This window comes from Somniosus microcephalus, chromosome 1, assembly GCF_052327205.1.
Source record: "Somniosus microcephalus isolate GS21.2 chromosome 1, FLI_Smic_1.0, whole genome shotgun sequence".
Lineage (NCBI taxonomy): Eukaryota > Metazoa > Chordata > Chondrichthyes > Squaliformes > Somniosidae > Somniosus > Somniosus microcephalus.
The window spans coordinates 261009913-261032563 of NC_140987.1; the positions used below are offsets into that span (position 1 = coordinate 261009913).

The window sequence follows — 22651 nt, forward strand, 5'->3', positions numbered from 1 at the left end:
CAGCACGCTTGTTTGAGATCCAACCTTCTCATCCTCTAATTCAATATGGAATTCAACCATGTTATGGTCACTCATTCCAAGGGGATCCTTTACTAGGACATTTTTAATTAATCCTGTCTCGTTACACAGGACCAGATCGAAGGTTGCTTGCCCCCTGGTCGGTTCAGTTACATACTGCTCAAGAAACCCATCCCTAATACAGTCAATGTACTCATCCTCAAGGCAGCCCTGCCCAATTTGATTTGTCCAATTAATATGATAGTTAAAATCCCCCATAATTATAGATGTTCCCTTATTACAAGCCTCAACTATTTCCTGATTGATACTCCGTCCAACAGAGTTGCAACTGTTCGGAGGCCTATAGACTACGCCCACTAGTGTTTTTTTCCCCTTATTATTCCTTACCTCCACCCAAACTGTTTCATTATCCTGATCTTTTGACCCAATATCATTTCTCTATTACAGTGATTCCTTCCTTTATTAACATAGCCACCCCACCTCCCCTTCCTTCCTGCCTGTCCTTCCTGATCGTTAAATAACCTGGTATGTTTAATTCCCAGGCATTGTCACCCTGCAGCCATGTTTCTGTAATGGCCACAAGATCATACCCATATGTAGTTATTTGTGCCATTAACTCGTCTATTTTGTTACGAATGCTACGTGCATTCAGATAGAGAAGTTTCAAATATGTTTTGTGACACTTAGTTCCTGCTTTTGCCCTTTTTATTACTTTACCTTTTACTCCATACCTTCTGCCCCTTCCTGACACGTTCTGGTTTTTAATTTCCCCACTGCTACCTAAGTCTATGACCTCTGTTGTCATTTTTATTATTTGCTCTCTAGGAACCTCCCCCCCACTAGTTAGTTTAAAGCCCTCTCTACAGCCCTAGTTATATGATCCACCAGGACTCTAGTCCCAGCACTGGCCAAGTGAAGTCCGTCCCAACGGAACAGCTCCCTCCTGCCCCAGTACTGGTGCCAGTGTCCCAGGAAGCAAAACCCATTTCTCCCACACCAGTCTTTGAGCCACGCATTTAACTCTCTAATTTTATTTGTCCTAGCCAAATTCACTCGTGGCTCAGGTAATAATCCAGAGATTATTACCCTTGAGGTTCTGTTTTTTAATTTGACCCCTAGCTGCTCATACTCCTTTAACAGAACCGGCTTCCTAGTCCTATCTACGTCATTTGTACCAACATGGACCACGGCAACTGGATCCACCCCCTCCCACTGCAAGTTTCTTTCCAGCCCAGAGGAGATGTCCTTAACCCTGGCACCGGGTAGGCAACACAACCTTCGGGACTCTCGCTCTCGGCTGCAGAGAACTCTATCTATCCCCCTAATAATACTATCCCCTACCACTACAACATTTCTATTTACTCCCCCCTCTTGAATGGCCCCCTGTTCCACGGTGCTGTGGCCAGGTTGCTCATCCTCCCTGCAGTCCCTGCTCCTGTCCCCACAGGGAGTAAGAACCTCGAACCTGTTGGTCAAGAGCAAGGGCTGCGGCTCCTCCAGCTCTACCTCTTGGATCCCCGTACCTGCCTCACTCGTAGTCACACCGTCCTGTCCCTGACCATGGGCTACATCTGAATTACTTAACTTCATAGGTGTGACCACCTCCTGATACACAGAGTCCAGGTACTTCTCCCCCTCCCTGATGTGTCACAGTGTCTGAAGCTCAGACTCCAGCTCATCAACACGGAGCTGGAGTTCCTGTAGCAGCAGGCACTTGTCACAGACGTAATCACCGTGAGCCTCAATGGGGTTCACCGGCTCCCACATCTCGCAACAGTAACACATCACCTGCTCCATTCTATGTAATTAATTAAATTTTTTATTGTTAGTTATGGACACCCTCTGCCCGATTTTAGATGCTAGTATCCCCTTTAATTAATTGGATTTAAATTAAATCAATCCCTCTAGTTACACCAGTTAAACGGTTTACCAACAGTCAATCTGCACCAGAAAGGCCTTATTAACTACAACCCACAGAGTTAAAGTTTGAAAAGAGCACCTAACACCCCACTTACCCGAACTCTCACTTACCCAAACTCACAGCACTCTTTGATGACTCGCACTAGGACTGGTCTTTTTATACTGTTTGTTTGTTTACAGCCAAATGAGTCACCCCTGCTGATTGGTTAGAAAACTGGTTTCCACTGCCTGCTGTGCCAATTTACTCCTACTGCAGTGTAACCTTGTTTTACTCTTCTTAAACCAACAAAATCCCAAATATTTAACTTTTTCCCCTTTACTTAAACTGCTTAAGTAATCTTATCAAGAATGATTTAAAGAGAAATAACAATTAAAGAACTCTCACACTTACCCAAACTCACAGCACTCTTTGATGACATAGAATTGCATAGAATATACAGTATAGAAACTGACCATGCAACCAGTCTGTGCTGGTGTTTATACTTCCCACGAGTTTCCTCCCATTCTATCTACCTCATCTCAGCCTATCAGTATATCTTTCTATTCCTTTTTCTCTCATGTACTCGTCTAGTTTCCTTTTGAAAGCGTTAGGATTCGAGCTAATTGCTTCAGCCACTTCCTGTGGTAACAGGTTCTACATTCTGTTTCATTTCCTGTGTTTTTTCAGTCCTGACGAAGGGTTTCGACCTGAAACGTTGACTCTATTTCTCTCTTCACGGATGTTGCCTGGCCTGCTGAGTTGCCTGGCCTGCTGAGTTTTTCCAGCATTTTCTGTTATTATTCCACATTCTAACCACTCTTTGAGTAAAGAAATTTCTCCTTATTTCCCTATGGGATTTATTAGTAACTATCTTGTATTCATGGCCCCTAGTTTTAGATTCTCCCACAAGTGGAAACATTATCTACCCTGTTCAGCCCATTCATAATTTTAAAGACCTCTATCAGGCCACCTCTAAGTCTTGTCTTTTCTAAAGAAAAAAGCCCCAGTCTGTTCAATCTTTCCCGATACCTGTAATCTCTCAAATCTGGTACCATCATTGTAAATCTTTTTTGCACTTTCTCCAGTGCTTCTATGTCCCTTTTACAGTTTGGAGACCAGAATGTTAATAGAGGAAGTGTTGTTGCATTGCCTATAATTTTGTCCAGACTGACACAATACCAAAATTATGGACATAGTTTGACTTAATTTATCACAAGCTAAATTTATATTTGCCATTTGTGGATTAATAAAATTAATTTTATCAGAATCAAAGTTACTAAATTTCAGAACATCAACACTAGTATCTCTTCTGAGCTGCCATTTATTTGTCCATTAGAACAGTGTAGTCTGCTGAATTGTCATGGTATCTTTGCTCGATAAATTATAGGCATGTTGCCAAGGATATGATTCCCTGCGATTTTAGTTTTGGTAGTTACAGCTCCATAATAATGTACATCAGCATAACACTATCAGCTTGTCAACGCGGCCCACCTAATAGCCTGTTAACATACAACAACCAACTTGCAGGTTTCTAAGATTTAAATTTTGAGTAGTTTTGATCTTATTGAAACATAAAATTCTTAAGAGGCTTGACAGGAATCATGCTGGGAGGATGTTTCCCCTGGCTGGGGAGTCTAGAACTAGGAGTCATAGTCTCAGGATAAGGGGTCGGCCATTTAGGACTGAGATGAGGAGAAATTTCTTCACTGAGGGTTGTAAATCTTTGGAATTCTCTACCCCAGAGAGCGCTAGCTGCTCAGTCGTTGAGTACATTCAAGACAGAGATCGATAGATTTTTGGATATTAAAGGAATCATGGGATATGGGGACAGGGCAGGAAAGTGGGGTTGATGTAGAAGTTCAGCCATGATCTTATTGAATGGTGGAGCAGGCTCGAGGGGCCGAATGGCCTCCTCCTGCTCCTATTTCTTATGTTCTTATAAAATTGTGTATACTCAGTATGGATAGGTCTTGACATTTTTTTAAAGAGGCTTACAAAATCGTTTTAAAAGATTTTGCAATGCATGTGTAAGTTTAAATGCTTTTGCTACGCTTTGCAGAATTGCGAATCAGATGAAAATCTTTTGTGATTGTTCTGTCTTCCAGCCTAATGCAGTTGCTAATTCCAACATTGTACCATGTGAAATACCCCACAGAAAAAAACAAAGGAACATCTCTTTTCAACCTGGGAGAGAAACCAAAGATTGTTCAGCAGTTATTAGACTTTATGTTGGACGTTTTGTTGATGCCTTATGGGTATGTATGTAAAGGTTCTCCCTGCCACACCCCCACCCCACCCAAATGAAGTATGTTTACTTGCTGGAAATCATTAAAAGTGGTCCCTGTTCATTAGTACAGTGCTGATACTGCCGGAAAACAAAGCATTCTTCTCTACAAAGTTTCTTTTTTCCACTTAGTTTCCACAAAAGCACAAAGTATTTCACTATCCAGCATCTCTTAACTATTTGAGCAATTCTACTGTATCGACATTGCAATTACATAGAATTTACAGCACAGCAACAGGCCATTTGGCCCAACTGGTCCGTGCCGGTGTTTCTGGTCCACAGGAGCCAGTTCATTCACAGATAGAAAATAGAGCAGTCTCAGTACTAATCTCAAAGTTAATACTGGATGTCTGTTTATTTTCCAGTTCTACTTGCACAATTCTGTTGAACAAAATAATGTAAAACATGTGTTAGAATTCTGCTGATGGAGAATGACTTTTTTTCAAATGTTGGGTGGTGTTGAGCCAGCGACAACTGTAACGAGGATCAATTTCTCACCAAATTGACCCGAGTGGTCCCTAGGAAGGCTTGGGGAAACTATTGGAGCAAATGGGTATAAGATTTCCCACAATCTGACTTGTGCTTCAACAATCTACACCAATTAATTGTTTTTAATGCATTTAAACTTCTGACTTCCAAGTAGCAATATTCTTTTTCAGTCAGACCAACAAGCAGAGCTGGTGTGTGAATCTTCACTGCTGACATACTATGAAGGTTTCTGAATTGATACAGATTCTTCAGGTCCAGCTGCATTATCACTGGTTAGGCCTCAGCTGGTGTATTGTGGACAATTCTGGGCACCACACTTCAAGAAAGATGTAAAGTTCTTAGAAAGGGTGCAGAGGAGATTTACCAGGATGTTACCAGGGATGAAGGACTTCAGTTATGTGGAGAGGTTGGAAAAGTTAGGACTGTTCTCCTTGGAACAGAGAAGGTTAAGAAGTGACCTAATAGAGGTTTTCAAGATGATGAGAGGTTTTGATAGAGTAAATAGAGAAAAACTCAGTACAATAAGTTGAGAGGGGATGTGAAGATGAAAATAAAATTGGCAAAGAGAGAATATGAGAGTAGAATGGCGGTTAACATTAAAGGGAACCCAGAAATCTTCTACCGGCATGTAAACAGTAAGCGGGTAGTAAGAGGCGTGGTGGGGCCTATTAGAGAAAGAATGTGATATATGCTTAGAGGTGCAGGACAAGGCTAGAATACTCAATGAGTACTTTGTATCAGTGTTTACTAAGGAAGTGGTTGTTGACAAAATATCGGTAGAAGTGGAAAAGGTAGAAGCAATGGGAGGGGTGACAATTGATAGACAGGATGTACTAGAAAGGCTGGGTATGCTTAGAGTGGACAAGTCGCCTGGTCCAGATGGCTTGCATCCCAGGTTACTAAGGGAATTGGGGGAGGAGATAGCGGAAGGGCTTGCCATAATTTTCCAATCTTCCCTAGTTCCGGGGGAGGTGCCTGAGGATTGGAAAGTGGCAAATGTGGCACCATTGTTCAAGAAAGGGTGTAAGGACAATCCTAGTAACTACAGGCCGGTCAGTTTAACATCAGTGGTGGGTAAAGTTATAGAAACAATAGTCAAGGAAAAAATTAACGGGCACTTGGAGAGGTTTAAGCTAATTAAGGAGAGCCAACACGGATTTGTAAAAGGCAGATCCTGTTTGACTAATCTAATTGAATTTTTTGTTGAAGTAACAGAGGATTGATGAAGGGAATGCAGTGGATGTTGTCTACATGGATTTTAGGAAGGTGTTTGACAAAGTACCACATAGAAGGCTGGTTAACAAAATCGAGGCTCATGGAATAGGTGGGTCAGTGGCAGCTTGGATAAGTAATTGGCTTAAGGACAGAAAACAGCGAGTTGTGGTAAATGGCTGTTTTTCAGGCTGGAGGATGGTAGACAGTGGTGTTCCCCAAGGGTCAGTGCTGGGCCACTACTTTTTTTTATATATATATAAATGACCTGGATATTGGAATACAGAGTAGAATTTCTAAATTTGCTGATGACACCAACTTCGGGGTGTGACAAACAGTGATGATACCAATTGACTGCAACAGGGCATAGAAAGGCTAGCAGAATGGGCAGACAAGTGGCAGATGGAATTTAATACAGAGAAGTGTGAAGATGCATTTTGACAGAAGGAACAGGGAAAGGCAATATACACTTAATGGCACAGTTTTCTAGAGTGTGTAGGGACAGAGGGACCTGGGGGTTAATGGACATAGGTCCCTGAAGGTGGCAGGACATATAGAGAGAGTGGTTAACAAAGCATATAGGATCTTGGGCTATGAGATATTGAGTCTTCTTAGGCAGTCCCTCGGAGCCGAGGATGACGTGCTTCCACATTAAAAAATGAGTTTGCAGGTGACTGATGAGTCCAATACGGGACCTACAGTCTCTGTCACAGGTGGGGCAGATGGTGGTTGAAGGGGCGGGTGGGTGGGGTGCTTGGGTTGACGTGCGCTTCTTGCGCAGCCTGTGCTTGGCTTCCGCTTGCTCCCGGCGAAGAGACTCGAGGTGTTCGGCGCCTTCCCGGATGCTTCTCCTACACTTTGTGTGGTCTTGGGCCAGGGATTCCCAGGTGTCGATGGGGATGTTACACTTTTTCAAGGAGGCTTTGAGGGTGTCCTTGAAGCGTTTCCTCTGCCCACCTGGGGCTCTCTTGCCTTGCCGGAGCTCCGGGTAGAGCGTTTGTTTTGGGAGTCTCGTATCGGGCATGCAAACAATGTGACCCGTCGATCGGAGCTGATTGAGCGTGGTCAAAGCTTCGATGCTGGGGATGTTGGCCTGAGCAAGAACACTGACGTTGGTGCGCCTATCCTGCCAATGGATTTGCAGGATCTTGTGGAGGCAGCGTTGGTGGTACTTCTCCAGTGCTTTGAGGTGCCTGCTGTACATGGTCCATGTCTCTGAGGCATACAGCAGGGCGGGTATCACTGCTGCTTTGTAGACCATGAGCTTAGTGCCGGGTTTCAGGTCCTGGTCTTCAAACACTCTCTTCCTCAGGCGACCGAAAGCTGCACTGGCACACTGAAGGCGGTGTTGGACTTCGTCGTCGATGCCTGCCCTTGTTGACAGTAGGCTCCCGAGGTATGGAAAGTGGTCCACGTTGTCCAAGGCCTTGTCGTGGATTTTGATAATCGGGGGGCAGTACTGTGTGGCGGGGGCAGGTTGGTAGAGGACCTTTGTCTTATGGATGTTTAGTGTAAGGCCCATGCCCTCGTACGCTTCGGTGAAGGTGTTTACGATGGTTTGGAGTTCGACCTCTGAGTGAACGCAGACGCAAGCATTGTCTGCATACTGTAATTCGACGACAGAGGATGGGACGACCTTGGATCTGGACTGGAGGTGACGGAGGTTGAACAGTTTCCCGTTTGTTCTGTAAATTAGCTCCACTCCAGTGGGGAGCTTACTGAGGGTGAGATGGAGCATTGCAGCAAGGAAGATCGAGAAGAGCGTTGGTGCGATGACACAGCCTTGTTTGACCCCGGTTCGTACGTGAATTGGGTCTGTGGTGGAACCGTTGGTCAGGGCCATGGCTTGCATGTCGTCGTGAAGCAGGTGGAGGATGGTGACAAACTTTTGAGGGCAGTCAAATTTGAGGAGGACACTCCATAATCCCTCACGGTTGACAGTGTCAAAGGCCTTTGTGAGATCAAAGAAGGCCATGTACAGTGGTTGGTGCTGTTCCCTGCATTTCTCTTGTAATTGACGTGCGGTGAAGATCATGTCCATTGTGCCCCTTGGGCGGAATCCGCATTGCAACTCTGGGAGGAGCTCTTCGGCCACTGGGAGAAGGCGATTGAGGAGGATTCTTGCGATGACTTTCCCTGTGGCAGACAGCAGGGAAACTCCTCTGTAATTACCGCAATTGGACTTGTCACCTTTCTTGAAGATGGTCACAATTACGGCATCTCTGAGATCCCCTGGCATGCTCTCCTCCTTCCAGATAAGAGAAATTAGTTCATGAATTCGCGCCAGTAGTGCTTCTCCGCCATGCTTTAGTGCCTCGGCGGGGATTCCATCTGCTCCTGAGGCCTTGTTGTTGTTCAGTTGTCGGATGGCCTTTTCAACCTCATGCCGGGCTGGGGTTGTGCTGAGATGGTGGCGGGTATCATGCTGTGGAATGGAGTTGAGGACACTCGCATCGAAGACAGAGTCGCAGTTAAGGAGATCTTTGAAGTGCTTCTTCCAGCGGGCACTGACTGCCTCTCTGTCCTTGATGAGTACCTCTCCGTTCTTGGCCCGCAGTGTGGTAGGGCCTTGGGTGCTTGGGCCGTAGATGGTCTTGACTGCACTAAAGAATTCACGCACATCGTGGCTGTCGGCTAGCTACTGAATCTCCTGCGCTTTCTCCACCCACCATCTGTTCTTTAGGTCAAGAGTGTGCAGGGACAGAGGGACCTGGGGGGTTAATGTGCATAGGTCCCTGAAGGTGGCAGAACATATAGAGAGAGTGGTTAACAAAGCATATGGGATCTTGGGCTATGAGGTTTTGAGTACAAAAGTAGAGAAGTTATGCTGAACCTTTATAAAGCGCTGGTTAGGCCACAACTGGAGTATTGCACCAGTTCTGATCACTACACTTTAGGAAGGATGTGAAGGCCCTTGAGAGGGTGCAGAGGAGATTTACCAGAATGGTTCTGGGGATGGGGGTTCGTAGCTACAAGGACAAGTTATAGAGTCAAAGAGTTATACAGCACAGAAAGAGGCCCATCGTGTCCGCGCCGGCCATCAAGCCCTGTCTATTCTAATCCCATTTTCCAGCACTTGGTCCATAGCCTTGTATGCTATGGCGTTTCAAGTGCTGATCTAAATGCTTCTTGAATGTTGTGAGGGTTCCTGCCTCTACCACCCTTTCAGGCAGTGAGTTCCAGATTCCAACCACCCTCTGGGTGAAAAAGTTTTTCCTCAAAACCTGTCTAAACCTCCTGCACCTTACCTTGAAACTATGCCCACTGGTTATTGACCCCTCTACTGAGGGGAAAAGTTCCTTTCTATCTACGCCCCTCATAATTTTGTACACCTCAATCAGGTCCCCCCTCAGCCTTCTCTGCTCTAAGGAAAACAACCCCAGCCTGTCCAGTCTCCTCTTAGCTGAAGCGCTCCAGCCCAGCCCAGGTAACATCCTGGTGAATCTCCTCTGCACCCTCTCCAATGCAATCACATCCCTCCTATAGTGTGGTGACCAGAACGGCACACAGTATTCCAGCTGTGGCCTAACTAGCGTTTTGTACAGCTCTATCATAACCTCCCTGCTCTTGACTTCATTAGCCGAGGCATAGAATATAAGTATCCCATATGCCTTTTTAACCACCTTAACTACTTGTCCTGCTGCCTTCAGGGATCTATGTACATGCACACCAAGGCCCCTCTGATCCTCTGTTCTTCCTAGGATCCTACCATGCATTGTGTATTCCCTTGCCTTGTTTGTCCTCCGAAAATGCATCACCTCACACTTTTCAGGGTTAAATTCCATTTGCCACTGTTCTGCCCATCTGACCAACCCGTCTATATTGTCCTGGAGGCTGAGGCTTCCCTCCTCGCTATTTACCACTCCACCAATTTTCATGTCATCTGCGAACTTACTGATCATACCTCCTACATTCATATCTAAATCATTAATGTACACTACAAACAGTAAAGGATCCAGCACCGATCCCTGTGGTACACCACTGGACACAGGCTTCCAGTCACAAAAACAACCTTTGACCATCACCCTCTGCCTCCTGCCACAAAGCCAATTTTGGATCCAATGTGCCAAATTGCCCTGGATCCCATGGGCTCTTACTTTCTTGACCAGTCTCCTATGTGGGACTTTCTCAAAAGCCTTACTGAAGGCGATGTAGGCTACATCAACTGCACTACCCTCATCCACACACCTAGTCACCCCCTCAAATTTCAATCAAATTGGTCAGACATGATCTCCCCCCCCCCCCCCCCCGACAAAGCCATGCTGACTATCCCTGATTAATCCCTGCCTCTCCAAGTGGAGACTAATTCTGTCCCTCTGAATTTTTTCCAATAATTTCCCTACCACTGATGTTAGGCTCACTGGCCTGTCATTCCCTGGTTTATCCCTACTACCTTTCTTGAACAATGGTACTACGTTAGCTGTTCTCCAGTCCTCTGGCACCTCCCCTGTGGCCAGAGAGGTTCTGAAAATTTGTGTCAGAGCCCCTGCAATCTCCTCCCTTGCCTCACGCAGCAGCCTGGGATACATCCCGTCAGGGCCTGGGGATTTATCCACTTTTAAGCCCGCTAGTACCTCCTCCCTCTCAATAATTTGTTCAAGTACATTACAATCCCCCTGCCTGATTTATATGCCTACATCATCCTTCTCCATAATGAACACATGCAAAATATTCATTTAAAACCTCACCTGCATCTTCTGGCTCTACACACAGATTGCCACTTTGGTCCCTAATGGCCCCTACTCTTTCCCTGGTTATCCTCTTTCCCTTAATATACTTATAAAACACCGTGGGATTTTCCTTTATTTTGCCCGCCAGTGTTTTTTCATGCCCCCTCTTCGCTCTCCTAATTTCTTTTTTAAGTACCCCCCTGCACTTTCTATACTCCTCTAGGGTGTCCACTGTTTTTAGTCCTTTGTACCTGCCAAAAGCCTCCCTTTTTTTCCTAATCCATTCTTGTATATCCCTTGACATCCAGGGTTCCCTGGGCTTGTTGGTCCCACCCTTGACCTTTACGGGAACATGTTGGTGTTGTACTCTCTTTCCTTTCTGAAAGACTCCCATTGCTCTGATGTGGATTTTCCTACAAGTAGCTGATCCCAGTCCATTTTGGCCAGATCCTGCCTTATATTAAAATCGGCCTTCCCTCAATTTAGAACCTTTATTTCCGGTCCATCTTTGTCCTTTTCCAAGACTACCTTAAATCTCACCGAATTATGGTCACTGTCACCAAAATGCTCTCCTACTAACACATCTACCACTTGCCCGGCTACACTCCCTAGAACTAGGTCCAGTACCGCTCTTGTAGGACTTTCTACATGCTGGCTCAAAAAGCTCTCCTGGATGCACTTTAAGAATTCCGCACCCTCTAAGCCTTTCACACTCTGACTGTCCCAGTTAATATTGGGGAAGTTGAAATCCCCTACTATTATTACCATATTATTTCTACACTTCTCTGAGATTTGCCGATATATCTGTTCCTCTATCTCCCCCTGACTGTTTGGGGGCCTATAGTACACTCCCAGCAAAGTGCTTGCCTCCTTTTGGTTTTTAAGTTCTACCCATATGGCCTCATTAGAGGAACCTGCTAAGATATCATCCCTCCTTACAGCAGTAATTGACTCCTTGATTAATATTGCGACACCCCCTCTTTTACCCCCCCCCCCCCCCCCCGGTCTCGCCTGAAGATTCTATACCCTGGAATATTGAGCTGCCAGTCTGCCCCTCCCTCAACCATGTCTCTGTGATAGCAACAATATCATACTCCCATGTGTTCATCAACACCTTCAATTCATCTGCCTTACTCGCAAGACTCCTTGCATTAAAATAAATGCCACCCAGCCTTGCCATACTCCCTTGTGCTGTTAGATATTTGCTCTGCCTTCAAGACTGACTTGCTTTTTCCTCTATATTTGGCTGTGCATCACCCCCTACTATAGCTCCACTCTGTATCCCATCCCCCTGCCAAGTTAGTTTAAACCCCCCCCCCCCCCCCCCCCCCCCCCCCAACAGTACTAGCAAACCTCCCCGCAAGGATGTTGGTCCCGTTCCGGTTCAGGTGCAACCCGTCCGACTTGTACAGGTCCCACCTTCCCCAGAAGCAGACCCAGTGATCCAAGAAACTAAAGCCCTCCCTCCTGCACCAACCCTTTAGCCACGCATTCATCTGCTCTGTCCTCCTATTCCTATACTCACTAGCACGTAGCACCGGGAGTAATCCAGAGATTACAACCTTTGAGGTCCTGCTTTTTAATCTGCTACCTAGCTCCCTAAATTCTTGTTGCAGGACCTCATCCCTCTTTCTACCCATGTCGTTGGTACCAATGTGAACCACAACCTCTGCCTGTTCGGCCTCCCCCTTCAGAATGCCCTGCAGCCGTTCAGTGACATCCTTGACCCTGGCACCAGGGAGGCAACATACCATCCTGGAGTCACATCTGCAGCCACAGAAACGTCTATCTGTTCCCCTTACGATAGAATCCCCTATCACTATTGCTCTCCCACTCTTTTTCCTCCCCTCCTGTGCAGCTGAGCCACTCGTAGTGCCACGGACTTGGCTCTTGCTGCATTCCCCAGAGAAACCATCTCCCCCAGTGGTATCCAACACAGAAAATCTGTTGGAGAGGGAGATGGACCCAGGGGATTCCTGCATGACCTTCCTAGTTCTTTTACTCTGTCTGGCGGTCACCCATTTCCTGTCTGCCTGCGCACTCTTTACCTGCGGTGTGACCACCTCGTTAAATGTGATATCCACGAAGATCTCAGCTTCGCAGATGCTCCACAGTGACTCCTGCATATGTGTTCGCCCTGGACACCTAAAGTTTCCCTGTCTTCCCACATAGCACAGGAGGAGCACTCCACGCAGCCGAGCTGCCATGCCATGTCCTTCTCTTAATTTACTCCCTTTACCTCCTTTAAATTAAAGAATATTAAATACACTAGGGACCTTACTTCCCTTTAAACACTACTTACTCTAAACTAGAGACCTTACTTTGACCTTAACGACTGGACTGTAGAAATACTCGGTCCTACTTACCAATCAGCTCCTTCCCTGGTTATGACGTCACTTTAGCAGTTTCGCAGTTGTTGCTGTTTGACTGCTCCTGCTTTCGGACTCTCTCCTTGGTGTACAGTAAGAACCAATTCCTACAGGGTGAAAAGTTAGGAAAAACAAAGGTGAAGCAAGGGAGCTCCTCCTTCCATTCCTCACCTAACCCCCTGACTCACCCAACTCGCAGCACTCTGTTTAAACCGCACTCAGTCTCCACCCAGGGCTGCTCTCGCTGCTGCTGCCGCCAGTGAGTCTGGGCCGCTCTCTCTCTCCCCTGCTCTTTAAATCCTCGGTCTCTGCGCTCAGTCTCCACCCAGGGCCGTTCTCGCTGCTGCCGCCGCCGGTGAATCTGGAAAAGCTGGATTTGTTTTCATTAGAGCAAAGGAGGTTGAGGGGTGATTTGATAGCAGTGTACAAGATTATGACGGGTTTGGATAGGCTAGCCGGGGAAAGGCTGTTCCTACTAGTTTGATGGTACAAGGACTAGGGGACACAGGTTTAAGGTTTTGGGCAAAAGATACAGGGGGGATGTGAGGGAAAACTTTTTTATGCAGCGAGTGGTGAGGACCTGGAATTCGCTGCTGATGGAAGTGGTGGAAGCGGAGACACTCAATGTTTTCAAGGGGTGACTGGATAGGCACGTGAGGGAAATAAACTTGCAGGGCTATGGGGATAGAGCGGGGGAGTGGGACTTACTGGATTGCTCTACAGAGAGCCGGCACGAACTCGATGGGCCGAATGGCCTCCTTCCATGCCTCTATGACTCTATTCCCTCTGGCGAGTGGGTCAATCACCAGAGGTCATAGATTCAAAGTCATTGGCAAAAGATCTAGAGTGGAGATGAGGAGAATTTTTTCACTGAGTTGTTGGAATCTGGAACGTTCTCCCTGAAAAGGTGGTGGAAGCTGATTCCATAAATAATTTTAAAAGGGATTTGGACAGGTACTTGAGGATGAGGAACTTACAGGGTTGCAGACAACAAGCGGGGATGTGGGACTGAACACGACTTCTCTTTTTAAGAGCAGGCACAATGGGCCAAACGTTCTCCTTCTGTGCTGTAAATTTCTATGATTCTATCTAGGGTTGCAAAATTCTGGGAATTTTTTAAAGAGGAAACTTTCCATGGGAATTTATGGGAATTTTGAGTTTTTTTGCGCACTGATGGTTTTTGTCTCTGACCCTTATATTATCTTTGTCATCAAAATAGACATACTGTTCCATACAAATAAAAACAGGCTTTCAAAACTTTATTTAGGTTATAATTTTGAACTTTATTGAACCCCCACAAAAAAGACCCATTTAAAATAAAATAAAAGGAGCGTCAGCTTATTTAGCCTGTATTTTGTCCCTTTGAGTTTTCTACTCATGAGTCTTCTGAGTCTTCTACTCCTCATTGCTCCTCCTGATTCTCTGACTCTGGCTCTGACGTGTCCATTTCTTCCTCTGTGTCACTGTCTAGCTGTGTGGTGGACACTTCTGTATCTGGCTCAATAAGTTGTAGGTTTGCCCGGATAGCCACCAGTTTCTCCACTCTCTTGTTAGTCAGCCTGTTGCGCACCTTTGCATGCGTATTCCCAAAAAGTGACCAGTTTCGTTCAGAGGCCGCTGATGAAGGTGGGATTTGGAGTATCACCAATGCAATGGGTGACAGGGCCTCAGATGCACAAAGTCCCTTCCACCAGGTATGTGCACTGATATGCTTGCATGATTCCCATATCCCGTCCCCATTCCAAAGACCTTGCTTGGTAGAGAACTTTGCCAGACTTCCCAGAACTTTGCCCACGTCCAGATTGAGGTGGCGTGAGAGGGTAGAAATCACACTGTGAGCGCTGTTGATCTGTTCTCCAGAAAGTATTGGTCTCCCAACATGCTTTGGGTCCAGCATGTATGCTGCAGCATGAACCGGCTTGACACAAAATTCTTGACACATCTGTATGACTTGAAACATAGAAACATAGAAGATAGGAGCAGGAGTAGGCCATTCGGCCCTTCGAGCCTGCTCCGCCATTCAATGTGATCATGGCTGATCATCCAAATTCAGTACCCTGCCCCTGCCTTTTCCCCATATCCCTTGATTCCTTCAGCCTCAAGAAACATATCCAACTCTTTCTTGAATATATTTAATGAACTGGCCTCCACCGCCCTCTGTGGCAGAGAATTCCACAGGTTCACCACTCTCTGGGTGAAGAAATTCCTCCTCATTTCAGTCCTAAATGGCTTACCCCTTATCCTTAGACTATGACCCCTGGTTCTGGACTCCCCGGCCATCAGAAACATCCTTCCTGCATCTAGTCTGTCCAGACCTGACAGAATTTTATAGGTTTCGATGAGGTCCCCTCTCAATCTTCTAAACTCCAGTGAGTATAAGCCCAATCGACACAATCTCTCCTCATACGTCATTCCTGCCATCCCAGGTATCAGCCTGGTGAATCTTCGCTGCACTCCCTCCATGGCAAGAACATCTTTCCTCCGGTATGGTGACCAAAACTGCACACAATACTCAAGGTGCGGTCTCACCAAGGCCCTGTACAACTGCAGCAAGACATCCTTGTTCCTGTACTCGAACCCTCTTGCTACGAAGGCCAACATACCATTTGCCTTCTTAAACGCCTGCTGCACCTGCATGCTTACCTTTAGCGACTGGTGCACAAGAACACCCAGGTCTCTTTGCACTTCCCCTTCTCCCAATCTATTGCCATTCAAATAATAATCTGCCTTCCTGTTTTTGCCACCAAAGTGGATAACCTCACATTTATCCACATTATAGTGCATTTGCCATGTTTCTGCCCAATCACCCAACCTGTCCAAATCGTACTGGAGTTTCCCGACATCCTCCTCGCAGCTTACCCTCCCGCCCAGCTTTGTGTCGTCTGCAAATTTGGAGATATTACATCCTATTCCCTCGTCCAGATCATTAATATATATTGTGAACAGCTGGGGTCCTAGGACCGATCCTTGCGGTACCCCACTAGTCACTGCCTGCCACTCGGAAAACGACCCGTTTATTCCAACTCTTTGCTTTCTGTCCGCCAACCAGTTCTCTATCCAAGTCAATACCTTGCCCCCAATCCCATGTGCCTTAATTTTGCACGCTAATCTCTTGTGTGGGACCTTATCGAAAGCCTTCTGAAAGTCCAAATACACCAGATCCACTGGTTCTCCCTTATCTATTTTACCAGTTACATCCTCAAAAAATTCCAGTAGATTAGTCAAGCATGATTTACCTTTTGTAAATCCATGTTGACTTTGTCCGATCCTGTCACTGCTTTCCAAGTGCTCTGCTATTACATCTTTTATAATAGACTCTAGCATTTTCCCCACTACCGATGTTAGGCTTACCGGTCTATAATTCCCCGCTTTTTCTCTACCACCTTTTTTGAATAGTGGGGTAACATTAGCTACCCTCCAATCCATGGGTACCGTTACAGAGTCTATCGAGTTCTGGAAGATGATCAGTAATGCATCTACTATCTCTAGGACCACTTCCTTAGGTACCCTGGGATGTAGACCATCAGGCCCTGGGGATTTATCGGCCTTCAGTCCCATCAATTTTCCCAACACCATTTTCCTACAAATACTGATTTCTTTCAGTTCCTCGCTTTCATCAGACCCTATGTTCCCCGGCATCTCTGGGAGTTTATTTGTGTCCTCCTTTGTGAAGACAGAACCAAAGTATGCATTTAGTTGGTCTGCCATTTCCTTGTTTCCCATTATAAATTCCCCTGATTCTGACTGTAAGGGACCTACGCTTGACTTCACTAATCTTTTTCTCTTCACATATCTATAAAAGCTTTTACAGTCAGTTTTTATGTTCCCTGCTAGCTTACTCTCATATTCTATTTTGCCTTTCTTAATTAATCCCTTTGTCCTCCTTTGACTCCTAAACTGCTCCCAATCCTCAGGATTATTGCTTTTTCTAGCCAATTTATATGTCCTCTCCTTGGATCTTATGCTATCCCTAATTTCCCTTGTTAGCCACGGTTGAGTCACCTTTTTTGTTTTATTTTTACGCCAAACTGGGATGAACAAATTCTGTAGCTCATCCATGCGGTCTTTGAATGTTTGCCATTGCCTATCCACCGTCAACCCTTTGAGCGCCATTCCCCACTCAATCCTACCCAACTCGCTCCTCAGACCATCGTAGTTTCCCTTATTTAAATTGAGGACCCTTGTCTCTGAGTCAACTACTTCATTCTCCATCTTAATGAAGAATTCGATCATATTATGATCGCTCCGACCCAAGGGGCCTCGTACAACAAGATTGCTAATTAATCCTTTCTCGTTGCATAATACCCAGTCTAAGATGGCCTGATCTCTGGTTGGTTCCTTGACATACTGGTCCAGGAAACCATCCCGTAAACACTCCAGCAATTCCTCCTCCACAGTATTGTTACTAATTTGGTTGGCCCAATCTATATGTAGGTTAAAGTCACCCATGATGACTGCTGTGCCCTTATTGCACGCTTCTTTAATTTCCCTTTTAATGCCATCCCCAACCTCCACCTTACTGTTTGGAGGTCTATATACCACTCCCACTAATGTTTTTTTCCCCTTAGTATTTCTCAATTCTACCCATACAGATTCCACATCATCAGAGCTAATATCCTTCATTACAATTGTATTAATCCCTTCTTTAACCAGTAATGCTACCCCACCTCCCTTTCCTTTTTGCCTATCTTTCCTGAATATCGAATACCCCTGGATGTTGAGTTCCCAGTCTTGGCCATCCTTGAGCCACGTTTCTGTAATCCCAACCAATTCGTATTCGTTTACCTTGATTTGCGCAACCAATTCAGCCACCTTATTACAAATGCTCCTCGCATTAAGACACAAAGCCTTCAGGCTTGTTTTTTTAACGCTCTTAGACCTATTAGAATTATTATTTACTGTGGCCACGTTTGATTTAAACCGTTGATTTCTCTGACTGCCACTTTTGTTTTTCTCCTTCCTATCTTTTGCTTTTATCCCTGTTTTCCTTTCCTCTGTCTCCCTGCTCAGGTTCCCAACCCCCTGCCATTTTAGTTTAAACCCCCCCGAACAGTGCTAGCAAACCTCCCCGCAAGGATATTTATCCCGCTCTGGTTCAGGTGCAACCCGCCCGACTTGTACAAGTCCCACCTTTCCCAGAAGCAGGCCCAGTGAACCAGGAAACTAAAGCCCTCCCTCCTGCACCAACTCTTTAGCCACGCATTAATCTGCTCTGTCCTCCTATTCCTATACTCACTAGCACGTGGCACCGGGAGCAATCCAGAGATTACAACCTTTGAGGTCCTGCTCTTCAATCTGCTACCTAGCTCCCTAAATTCTTGTTGCAGGACCTCATCCCTTTTCCTACCTATGTCGTTGGTCCCAATGTGAACCACGACCTCTGCCTGTTCACCCTCCCCCATCAGAATGCCCTGCAGCCGTTCAGTGACATCCTTGACCCTGGCACCAGGGAGGCAACAAACCATCCTGGAGTCACGTCTACGGCCACAGAACTGTCTATCTGTTCCCCTTACGATAGAATCCCCTACCACTATTGCTCTCCCACTCTTTTTACTCCCTTCCTGAGCAGCAGCAACACCCCCGGTGCCAGGAAGTTGGCTGCTGCTGCCTTCCTCTGGTGAGTCATCCCCCTCAACAGTATCCAAATTGGTATACCTGTTTGAAAGGGGGATGGCCACAGGGGTCTCCTGCACTACCTGCCTGCTTCTACTGCTCCGCCTGGTGGTCACCCATTTCCCTCCTGCCTGTGCAGCCCTACCCTGCGGCATGACCAACTCATCAAACGTGTAATCCACGACCCTCTCAGCATCGTGAATGCTCCACAACCCATCCATCCGCAGCTCCAACGCCTCAATATGGCCCGTTAGTAGCTGCAGCTGGATGCATTTCTGGCACACGTGGTCATCAGGGACACTGGCAGCATCCCTGAATTCCCACATAGAGCAAGAGGAGCACAACACGGGGCCGGGCTCTCCTGGCATGACTTACCCCTTTAATTAATTTAAATTAATTCAATACCACCAGTTAAAGATATACTCTAGGGCGCTTATTTACCAACTGTCCCCACTACACCACAGAGACCCAACAAAATATAAACCGCAGAATTTAAGCTTGTAATAAAAGAAATACTCACCAACCAATCACTTACCTGCTTCCTGGTGACGTCACACTGGGATTACTTTTTACCTCTCTCCTCTGCTGTTGAATTGGTCGGCCTCACCTCGCAACTGCCGCCGCTTTTAAACTGCCGCCGATTTTAAGCTCGGCTGCCGGTCACTGCCCCCTCACAGGTCCGATGCTCTGATCGGGCCTCACCTCGCAACTGCCGCCGATTTCAAACTGCCGGTATTTAAGCTCTGCCGCCGGTCACTGCCCCCTCACAGGTCCGATGCTCTGATCGGGCCTCACCTCGCAACTCTTGCCTTCTCCTCTGCTTTGAGCAGCAGGGATGTGGGTAGGGCAATGCTGATTTGTTCTTTTAAATCAGCAAAAAGCCTGAGAACATCTGACAAGACAGCGTCATCTCCTTCAATCTGAGCAACTGCAGATGCTACTGGTGAGAGTAGTTTAAGGCTGCTAACCACTCTCTCCAAAAACACATCATCCAGCAGTATTTTCTTGATGGTGGTTTCCATATCCTCAGACTGGGATATTGCCATTTCTTGCAGCGACTCTTTACCCTCCAGAAGGCTGTTGTACATTATGACAACACCACCCCATCTAGTGTTGTTGGGCAGCTTCAGTGTGGTGTTCTTGTTCTTTGTCGTTTGCTTGTAGTTGTAGGTTGCTGCAACTACCTGTTTTCCCCTGACATACTTAACAACTTGCTTGGCTCTCTTGTACAGTGTTTCCATGGTTCTCAAACCCATGATGTCCTTGAGGAGCAGGTTGAGCCCATGAGCTGCGCACCCAACATATGTAATATGAGGGTAGGCCTCCTCCACTTGAGCCCAAGCAGCCTTCATATTCGCAGCATTGTCAGTAACTACTGCAAAGACCTTTTGTAATCCAAGATCGTTGATGACCGCTTTCAGCTCATCAGCAATGTATGTGCCTGTGTGTCTGTTGTCCTTCGTGTCTGTGCTCTTGAAGAACACTGGGAGAGGAGTGGAGACGATGTAGTTTATGATGCCCTCCCCTCGTACATTTGACCAGCCATCTGAGATAACTACAACACAGTCTGCCATCTCTATCGTTTCTTTGAGCTTTCCTTGGACTCTGTTATACTCAGCCTCCAGCAAATAAGTTATACTCAGCCTCCAGCAAATAAGTAGACAAAGCATGTCTGGTGGGAGGACAGCATGCCGGGCAAATAACATTGAAAAATCTCTTCCAGTACACATTGGCTGTGAGCATGAGGGGTGAGCCTGTCGCATATACAGCTCGAGCAAGGCACTCATCTGCATTCTTCTGGCTATGGTTATCCATTGTATCAAAGAACCTTCCAAGTGGGCCAGGAGTTGCTGATGATAAGGAGCCTGATGCTGAATGTGAACCATCATCTTCTTGAATGGAAGCAGAGGAACTCTGGGCTAACTGCTATGAGCTTTGAGTGAAGTTGTTGCATTTGGATAAATGCTACTGCATCTTTGTGGCATTCTTTACATATGGCTTTGTACAGTGTTTGCACATGTACACAGTCTTTCCATCTTTAATGCCTGGGGTAAAATGCTTCCACACATCTGATGGTAAACGTGGCATTGTTCTATGCAGAGAAATAAAGGGCATTCGTCTCTGTGTCGAACTGCGGTCGATCAGCACGATTGCAACAGGGTGAGTAAATTTTTCCTGATGCTCCATGTGATGGAAGCATGACCTGTGCACGCATGATGCTACATCACCAATTGAGGGAGCTAATCACTCATCCAACCAACCAATCAGGACACATTTGTTCACAGTCACACACAAAACTCGTAATTATTAAAACAAGCCAAGTAAGAAGATAAACATATATTGATTAAGAAATTCCTTGATAATTAAGATTCCATCTCTTAGTAATTTTAAGAGAGGACCTATGAAAAAAATGAAAAATACAAAAAAAAATATTATGCTAACATGTGCTTTTTTGGGCAAAATTCCCAAGCTAAACTTCCCGAGGAAAACTTCCGGAAATTTACCGGAAACTTTCCACCCCTTTGCAACCCTAATTCTATCCCTTGTATTCCTATTATAACTAAAAGCTTAAGCACGAAAAGCTCTTGTGATGCTGCAGCTGTGCTCTCCACTGCTGTCCTAACAGATCAACTAACCTTTCCTGTGTGCGGCCTAGTACTGCACTATACAGTGCATTTACCTATGGAGACATCCAAGAAATGGGTATTTTGTCTGGGTTATTGCACTCAAATGGTCACCTGACATCAGTGCCTTGTAGTTATTTTTGGTGTCTTCCATTGATCATCGTGAGGCCAGACCCAAAACCTTTGTAGATATAATTGTACCGTAAAAGCCATATTTTGAGCATTGTATGGATGGGGGAATTTGAGGAGAGGTTTCTTTTTAAACAATCAAGCTGAAATATTTCTCTGAAGCATGTTTCAAATTTGTTGAGCATTTCATTAGCACTGATTAGCAGTGGTTGCAGCTATAAGGTAAAAGCTTTAGAAAAATTAAGTTCCCTTAGAATCTGTTCGTAAAAGTTTTCTTTTATTTTGGAATTAACAATAAGCACACTTGCATCTTGTAAACAAGTTGCCTGTTGAATCTAAATAACTTATTATGCTCCTCTGTAATCATGCTTCCAGCTCGAAATATTATACCGAGGGCTACTGGAAATAAATAGTTTTTGTTGCATCTTACAATTGGTTCTTGTTTTAGGTTTGTGTTGAGTGAGCCCCAAAATCGACCAAGCCAAGGCCCCCAGCAAGGTGTTAGTAGTGGTGGTATTGCTCAGCCACCACCAGGCATGAGTTCGTATGCAGCTAAACGTGTTGTTAGCGATAACCCATGGACGCCTGAACAGCTGGAACAGGTAAAGAATTTGTGAGCAAATAGATTGCAATAGACTTCTTGAAATATGAAAGGGCATTCATTAACAGGTTACATGTTGCAACCAATCTTTCAATGTTGCTAGCTAATGATTTGAAATTGTGTGCGATGAGCTATAGTTGCAAAACAAAGCAATTCCTTTCCCCACTCCAAAGCTCCTCTCCACCAAAAGAAAATAATGCTGCCACTTGTCGTCGTGCAGCTAGTCCTTGCTAGCAGGGTAGAACAATTTGGCTTACAGAAATCTGCATAAGCACATCTGTGCTACTGCATTACTGACTGATTTTTATGAGGTATGCATTGGTGAAACTAAACTAGTCTCAATAGTTTTTCCTTCTTTCTCTTCCTAAACACCCCCCCCCCCCACACACACGCCCCTAAAGAGGCGCAATCTGCTTACAGTGCAATGCTCCACCTAAAAGCTCATCCAAGAGCTGCTCAGTGGGAGAAGATGAGTTCTAAAACCTGTACGTGATTTTAAAGGTGACCAACCTAAATACAAGTGTGCCATATGTACAAAACTTGTTTTAAGACTTTTTTTGTCAAGTAATTTAGGTAACCAAACCAAGTGAGGTACAGGCAATTTAAAAAAAAAGTTGGGGTGTTTTCTGAGAAAAAAATTTGCCTCTTTAAATGTAGACACTCTTCAGACTGCCATATTAATTTCCTTTATTTTCTCATAGCCCATTTCTATCACAGAACTGCTTACGTTTATACTGCAAGA

General features: G+C 45.6%; 1 protein-coding gene across 1 annotated transcript in view; it reads left to right on the top strand.

Moving 5' to 3' along the window:
• Window positions 1–22651, top strand: part of ecpas (Ecm29 proteasome adaptor and scaffold) — a 167180-nt gene that overhangs the window by 30893 nt on the left and 113636 nt on the right. Inside the window, 2 exon segments of the mRNA XM_085992949.1 lie at window positions 4024–4173; window positions 21757–21910. Coding sequence (XP_085849075.1) covers window positions 4024–4173; window positions 21757–21910 — 304 coding nt within the window.